Source organism: Salvelinus fontinalis, chromosome 26 (assembly GCF_029448725.1).
Source record: "Salvelinus fontinalis isolate EN_2023a chromosome 26, ASM2944872v1, whole genome shotgun sequence".
Lineage (NCBI taxonomy): Eukaryota > Metazoa > Chordata > Actinopteri > Salmoniformes > Salmonidae > Salvelinus > Salvelinus fontinalis.
In genome coordinates this window covers 38264138-38272421 of record NC_074690.1, presented here as the reverse complement: position 1 = coordinate 38272421, position 8284 = coordinate 38264138, and the positions used below count along the sequence as shown (strand labels likewise).

General features: G+C 45.9%; 1 protein-coding gene across 1 annotated transcript; it reads right to left on the bottom strand.

Moving 5' to 3' along the window:
- Positions 1-434: 434 nt before the first annotated feature.
- On the bottom strand, positions 435-8064 carry LOC129824281 (leukocyte cell-derived chemotaxin 1-like). Its single transcript, XM_055883820.1, has 7 exons — positions 7735-8064; positions 7337-7477; positions 6623-6763; positions 6378-6491; positions 3091-3244; positions 2183-2289; positions 435-1463 (listed from the first exon to the last, which is right to left on the bottom strand). Exons 1-7 carry the CDS (start codon positions 7804-7806, stop codon positions 1239-1241), a joined length of 954 nt encoding a protein of 317 aa, XP_055739795.1. The 5' UTR covers positions 7807-8064; the 3' UTR covers positions 435-1238.
- Between the last annotated feature and the right edge of the window lie 220 nt (positions 8065-8284).

Below are 8284 nucleotides of genomic sequence, written 5' to 3'. Positions count from 1 at the left end.
TATAACTGCATCGCACACACACACACACTGCCCCCTCCCATACCCCTGCCTGGAGCTGCTCTCCTGACATCAAAAGGAGCTAAGCACTTTGCATCGTGGGTAATATCAGAGCGTGACGGCTGCATAGTCTTTTAGGCTCATTATAGCCACCCAGACCTCTCAAACTCTGCTGCGCTCCAGTTGTTTACCTTATTGATCAACTACTGTGTTTTGTATAAACTCCAGTGTGTTTGCATGTACATACGGCTGCTTGTGTAAGTGTGCCTGCATGCGTACTGTATGTATAGTATCATTGATCTCGGCTGTTGAACCATAACATGCAGTAGACTCATTTCCTTTGCACAGTATGAATTGTCTTATCTTTTGAGGTCAGTACATTACTGAACTAATGCGCTACTATGATCTAGTGATGCAAAAATGATGCGTTTATATGATTACTTAAAATACCATTTATTCATTTGAATTTGCACTTTGAAATAGTTAATTAACGCTGATGGAGAATACGCAGTGTTTTAAGGAGAATACCAGACAGTGTACAGTAGATGTTAGTAGGCTCTACATCTGGAGAAACTGTTGGGAAATGAGTAACAACGGTCTGGAGGACAGAAACATTTCTCACTAGCGTGATGAATAGCTACAGACACGCACAGCTGACAGTCTAGTCCAACTCATTTACTTTAACTTCTGCCTACAGAATACTTGTTATGGCTTACATTTATTTCCATCAAAAGGCAAAGGGAAAAACTGAAAGGTAAGTTTACACATCACTATCCGTCATGTCAGTCACTAATAAGATATAACTATTGATATACAATATACAAAAAGGGTGACAAGATCAGACAGGTTGATGTCTTCACAGGGTATGTAGTATGCAGGTACTCTTAAGAGTATGGTATGAATAATGATATGCAACTTATGGTATTGTAGCCTACCTACCGTATGTGTTACAGCATACATATTTCTCTGTTATGGTTGAAAACTGAATATCCTTGATTGATTGTTTGCTCGCTCCCCTTTAAAAAATAGTCCTTGTCTCTCTCCCTCCCTTGCCCAAATCCTAAGTGAACTGCACTATACCTAGCCAAGCTAATTACTCAATTTGGTGTTGACCTATCTCTCTTTCTCCCTCGCTCCCCTCTCTACCCCCTTCTCCCCCCCTTCTGTTTTTCTTTCCCCTCTCTCTCTCCACCACCTGTCTTTCTCTGGATTCTACCACTCCAGGTCTAGGCAGGGAGTGTTTAGAGGATGCCCAGGATGCGACCCACCCACCAGCGGCAGGGCATGATGACTCTGCAGGCCACCCTGCACCCGCGGTAGTGGTAGGGCCAGGGTTGGAACCCGCCCAGGGGCTCACAGATCCTCTGGCACTGGGTGTGGCTCCTCCGGCACTCCGTACAGCACACGCCCTGGTGGTCCAGCATGGGATCAAAGGTCATTGTGCCCTCCTCGCCCTCCAGACCACGCTACATGTTGAGTGAAAGGGGAGAAGTCGTGTTAAATACTGGTAGTAGCAGCATTTGTAGAAATGTCTGTGTAGAAATGCATCTCTGAAGAACTAAGAAATGTATTTCTTATTCAATGGGTTATCTGAAATGCAAACACTGAGTCTGGTTCTATGTCTGTGGTGGTCTGGGGGCGTCTGGAGGAGGAGCAGTTGGGATTAGGGGGAGTCTAGAGGGCTATACATGGTGGGGGAACAGGGCGTGGGGAGATTCATAGTGGAGCTATTCACACAGAGCCTCAATGGAACTTTAGTTTGGTATTCTAAAGGAGTCTCTGAGGCGCAGACAGACTCAGGGTGACAGCGATCTCTCTCACACACACACACACACACATGCTCCAAGGGACAGGCGTGCACACACACACCCACACACAGTTGGGGTGACAAGCGTGGTCGCTCAGGGTGATACCGTGAACCCAGCATCTGTTCCTGCTCACACAGCTGTGCATGCTGGGAGAGAGACGGGACAGGAACCATTTGACCCGTTGTCAGACGCTCAGCTGTTGACATGGGCGTGAGAGCGTAACATTATACTGTACCTCTAAGAGGATATGTAGTCTGGTTGTTAGAACAGGCCTGTGGTGACACAACAAACACTGTCTGAGAAGGCCAAACATTAGAGCTGTGCTGCTGGAATTTGAAGTTACACAGCACACTGATTGAGTGGGCGAAGGCACTCACATGATAGGGATTCTCAGGGTTAAATTCTGCTTCCGGATCCACTTCCTCCTCTGCCCCGGGTGCCTGGCGGCGCTGCCGAGGGGCTGCCCTCCTCTTCCTCTGTCCACCTGGGGAGAGCACAGAAACCGTTAATATGCTATCTAGGCCAACACAACATATGTTGACATCCGGGCATTATTGGAGCCACCTTTGGAACCACCACACCTACACCGAGTGTACAAAACATTAAGAACACCGGCTCTTTCCATGACAGACTGACCAGGTGAATCCAGGTGAAAGCTACAGTACGATCCCTTATTGATGTCACTTGTTCAAACCACTTTAAATCAGTGTAGATGAAGGGGAGGAGACAAGTTAAAGAAGGATTTTTAAGCCTTGAAACAATTTAGACATGGATTGTGTATGTGTGCCATTCAGAGGGTGAATGGGCAAGACAAAAGATTGATGTGCCTTTGAACGGGGTTTGGTAGTATGTGCGAGGCACACCGGTTTGTGTCAAGAACTGCAACGCTGCTGTTTTCATGCTCAACAGTTTCCTGTGTGTATCAAGAATGGTCCAGCACCCAAAGGACATCCAGCCAACTTGACAGAACTGTGGGAAACATTGGAGTCAACATGGGCCAGCATCCCTGTGAAACACTTTCAGCACCTTGTAGAGTTCATTCCCTGACAAATTGAGGCTGTTCTGAGGTAAAAGGGAGGGGGTGCAACTCAATATTAGGAAGGTGTTTTTAATGTTTTATACACTAATTGTGGGAAAGAAAATACTAATTGTACTGTTTTGCTTATCTCCAGTGCATCATGTTGCTATGTGCGTTGTTTGAAGATGACCAGTCACTTTCACAACTTATTGTTGTCCTTCAAATACAGGACTTGTGTGTGAGAATATACAGGTGCTAATTGGGTACCGTTGGAGTAGGTAGGGCGGAGCCAGAAGATTGGCAGGTCTCCACACAAATCGCGGATCTTGGAGCTGAGGAAGGTGGGGTCAGAGAGGGGCATGTCAGCCGCCACCCAGATCAGAGAGTCCTCCTCAAACTTAGCAGGCATCACCTCATCCTCCTGGAGAGAGAGATAGGGAGAGGGGTGGGTTATGTAATTACAGGACGAAGATTCTAATGTGTATCCTATAAGGCCTATATTCAATCTATAGCGTTGAAAATCTGCGCCGAGGCGCGATGGAAGTTTAAAGGTCATTTCCATTTGAGCCGGCATATGCAGTTCACCGTGGCGTGAATGCAGTCTCCGCGAACGCGGGAACATTGCGTTTAAATTTCAACCGTGCAGATCTTCAGCACTACAGATTGAATCTAGCCCAATTAAAACAACCCATTTCACTGCACCAGTGGTTCTGACAATAAAAACAAAAAGAAACAAAAAAAGTAGCTCTCGACTATACAGTGTTGACAGACAGACAGACAAGCTTTTAAGGAATGTCCCTGGGCTTACACTGTCTGACTGATATTGTAATTATTTTCCTGTATAATTGCAATATTCTTACGACTCTTTTGACCCCTGGTTTGTTTTGATGTGGTTTCCTATCTCGTTCCTCGTTTTCTGTTTTAATCCTTTGCATATTTTCTTAATGAAACCGAGCAAAGTACATAACACAAAAGGGATATCCCTCAAGCCTTCTGTAAATATATAGTCCCTGAGCTAGTGTTCATTACAGACAGATTGGTTCTGGGTTAGAAACAGATTTTATGAATCCCCAGGGGGAGATTCAGTCGAAGACACAGTAGCTCTCCTGTCTATGAGAAGCCCTCAGATTCTCTCCAGCGTTTAGGCGCTTAAACAACGTCAAGAATCATTCACATCAAGTCAACAAGCTGACGGAAAAGCAGGATGGCCTACATTTTATAAAGTCTCCCTGCTGATGTGCAGATCAAACACGCACACACACACTGCTAACACGAATAATAACATTGTATTACTAGAGTAATATACCTGTGTTACTGGTTACTAAACAGGTAATAGATATTTAGGGGAGTGCTATCATCTAACCTACGTGAGCACACTTTTATTTTTCATTTTAAATGATTAGCTTGGGGGACAAACAACAGCAAGCGTTCTCCAGTGCAGGACTGATGAGTTTATCTAACCCATTCTCTCTGTCTGTGTTTGACTGTGTGTGTGTGTGTGTGTGTGTGTGTGTGTGTGTGTGTGTGTGTGTGTGTGTCGCCACTGATAAGAGGTTAACGTACCCATATTTCCCATCTCTAAATCACAACAGATAACCCAGCAAGATCACACCGGATAGACTTCCGTATTCAACGTTTGTCCATGTCACGAGGACGTTGGGAGATGCCTTCAATTACCGTCCAATAGGGGCAACGTGAGCACATATTACTCTCTAGCGGCTTGCTAGGCGAGGATCGCGGGTTCAATCCCAGTGTTAGGCAATCGTTTTAATTGTTTCTGTTTTCACCCTGTCACAAACCTTAACCCTTACCTTATTGCCTAAACTTAACCGTCAAGTTTTTTATGCTTAACTGTCAAATGTTTTCTGTTACCAACCTTAACCCTTACTTACACTATAAATACAAAAGTATGTGGACACCCCTTCAAATTTGTGGATTCTGCTATTTCAGCCACACCCATTGCTGACAGGTGTATAAAATCGATCACAAAGCCATGCAATCTCCTTAGACAAACATTGGCAGTAGAATGACCTTACTGAAGAGCTCAGTAACACTCAACCTGGCACCTTTCCAACAAGTCAGTTCGTCAAATCTGGTCAAATTTCTGCCCTGCTAGAGCTGCCCCGGTCAACTGTAAGTGCTGTTATTGTGAAGTGAAAACGTCTAGGAGAAACAACGGTGCAGCCGCAAAGTGGTAGGCCACACAAGCTCACAGAACGGGACCACCGAGTGCTGAAGCGCATAGCACGTAAAAATTGTCTGTCCTCAGTTGCAACACTCACTACCGAGTTCCAAACTGACCGAGTTCCAAACTGCCTCTGGAAGCAGGTGTGTCCTCTCGGCTCACCGCACAAGAACTTTTCGTCGGGAGCGTCATGAAATGAAAGCCTTCCCAAAAGAGTGGGGGCTGTAATAGCAGAAAAGGGGGACACAAACTCCATATTAATGCCCTTGATTTTGCAATGAGATGTTCGACACACAGGTGTGCAAGTACTTTTGGTCATGTATTGTACTTTCACTTCACCCACAGACATTTATGCCACCTCCTGGACAAAATTTGAATACTGAGATATTGTTGGATGACCAGCCTGCAGCTACTATTATAACCACATCTCACTATCTGAGCCCAACATACACACAAACACACACTGTCTAGCACACACCGTGGAATAAATAAATGGCTGTTGACGAGGCAGAGAGGCGTGTGTGTGTGTGCGTGCGATGGCCTGCGTGATGTTTAACGATGTGTGCATGGAGCATACACAGCGCTAACTGATTTGAATAACCAGAAAGCCTCATTTCGGCAGTGGGACAGCTTACACACACTCACAAACACGCACACAGAAACACAGACATCTTGCAGCACTGTGACAGCTTGACAGGCTTGTTCAGATGTTGCTAAGATCAGTGTGTTGATCCAACCCGTCTCATTTCAGTTTGGCCAGAGAGAGAGTGTGAAAACATGACTCACGAGTGAAAGCAATCCCTCTCTCTGAGCGGCACGCACGAGTGCGTGTGTGTGGGTGTATGGGTGTCCTCTCGGCTCACCGTCCCATCAAATACTTCTAAATTTACTTAACTTTTTGAGAAATGTACAACATGACAGTTAGGGTTATCACACATGACTTGCGGTATGGGGGGTGGGGGAGTTATGTATGTCAGGTGAGCCCAGATCACAGGTCTTGTTTGGGGATAGTTTGTGGCAGAAGAGATCCTCCAGATCAGAGCAAGAGAGAGCTCATGTTTGGGGCTGGATACCAATCTGCAACAATCTCTTCCTTTACTTGTACAAGCCCTTACCCTTGGGCTAAACACATCCAAGCCAACTAACCACAGACAGACACAAACACACAGCCAACCCAGCCAGTAAACCACTCAGTTCATCATACAGCTCTCCTGTAATCGCTTAAATTAGCTCAGTCCCTATATCTACCTCAACCCCCCACAACACACAACCAATGTTAACTGTGTCTGACAGTAGGTAGGTGTGTCGTGGTCATAGGTAACCCAGAAATAAACACAGAGAGAGAGGGGGGGGGGGGGGTCATTCCTACCAGGTCGAACAGAAGAGAGTCTTTGTTGAGTGTTTCCACGTCAGGCAGATGAGCTTTGACCTGGGTCTTAATGTAACACTTCTCTCCTCCAGCAAAACGGATACCAGTTATACCCTGGGGAGAGAGGGAGGAGAGGAAATTGCTTGTAAGAAAATAACAATGTGCATCTTACATGTTACAAAATTGATTTAGCCGTCAATGTACCAATTGGAATTGGAATGATTTTTGTTGTCTTTCAAACGTACAATCTGGAAGTCGTGGACCTCCACTGCCTCCTCGTTTCCACTCCCAGTACGGAACCTCTCCATGTTGTTGGTAGCATCAATCTCCATAGAGCCCTCCTCCACCTTACCATTTATACTCATGCTGTAGTGGACGTTGTAGACCTGCCACACACGCACACATACACACACAGGGAATGTTGTCACACCTATAAGGAGTGTGTGTGTGTGTGGGGGGGGGGGGGGGGGTCTTCTTCTTCTTCATAATAGGTGGGCTTTGTTAACACCCCCCTCCCCCATCTCCATCCTTGAAGCAGCGAGAAAAACAACCAAATGATTATCCTATTCTCGTTCAGGCAATGTATTTAAACTCATGCAGGCCTATAGCTACCAAATGTATTCAAATCATACACATAATTGTTTTATTATTCGGCAGTAGCCTAGGCTTACCTCGATTACACCTCTCGTCCCCGGGACATCAACAGGACCCTATGAGCCCCCCCCCCCCATTCCCCCCTTCCCAAGTCTCAGAAACACAAGGCTTCCATTCATTATACGCTCTTGACTTTTCCCAAGCGCTCCAACACCTAAATGGCATAGCTCAACACAATGATATGATTTATCAGCTTTTAACATTAGGCCTACCATGGAGAGACAAGAGTCGCTGGTTCAAGGCCCAATGCCTCTTGAATTCGCTGTAGTCCATTATTACAGAAGGACTAATGTTAAATCTCTTACATGTTTGTCGTTATTATTCCAGAAGTAAAAAGCTCCGATAGCCCCGAACAGCAGCAGTATTGCCCCGGCGATCAAAACCACAATCCCGGACTTCAGCAGGCGGCCGGTGGCCACCGGTTTAACTGCCACGGCAGTGTATGCCTGTGATGAACACATCAACAATTTACATGAATGCCGCCTATACTGGGTTCGAAAAATGATAATTGTTTGTAAAAATAGTTTACAAAGCATTTATAATGCGTTGCCTTCGTAAAGTCCAACTCAACATCAACACCTCCATAAAAATTAGCACGTGTCTTCGTGGAATGACCACACAAAGTTCCTGACCCTAGCCTAGGCTATCTGGCACAGGTATATCATTTAGAAACTCAAGCAACGATATATGATAGTCTACTTACAGGTGGCATAAACTGTTGCAGGTCCTCGGGTCCCGCTAAAGCGATGGGCACTTTATCTGAACTCTCGGCCATGGCTGCGAGTTGGTCTGAGAGCCTGAGCAAAGGTGTCCACTAATCCTCTCTCTCTCTCTCTCGCTCTCTCTCTCTCTCTCTCTCTCTCTCTCTCTCTCTCTCTCTCTCTCTCTCTCTCTCTCTCTCTGGGACAGGGCAGGGCTAACCAAACTGCCTATTTATGCGCGATGATTGTTATATTACCTGCCTGGAGAAATAAATCCCCCAAAAACCCGGTGGAAAGTATGCGCGTGCGGCGTGCCACACCGGGAATCTTTTTAAATTGTCACTATGTTGGCTTGGCGCCCTGCCTCAGGACAGGGGTCCATCGAGGAATGCAGAGTAGAACGATGTTATGGCTTTGGAAGACTGAGAGAGAACAGACTGTTCGGATCTTGAACCAACAACAGGGCAAGTGCGCTACCTTCTGTGCAAAACACGTCCAGACAGCGTGGGCCTACACAACCTAAGAAAGCCTTTGTCAAAATGTGTGTATTTA

Excerpts from the sequence above, each read along its gene's own strand:
- LOC129824281 (XM_055883820.1), bottom strand. The coding sequence starts at position 7,806 with ATGGCCGAGAGTTCAGATAAAGTGCCCATCGCTTTAGCGGGACCCGAG. Across the intron at positions 2,290-3,090 it reads CCGCCCTACCTACTCCAACG|GTGGACAGAGGAAGAGGAGG; the intron begins GTACCCAATTAG and ends TGCTCTCCCCAG. Across the intron at positions 1,464-2,182 it reads ACCCTGAGAATCCCTATCAT|CGTGGTCTGGAGGGCGAGGA; the intron begins GTGAGTGCCTTC and ends CTCAACATGTAG.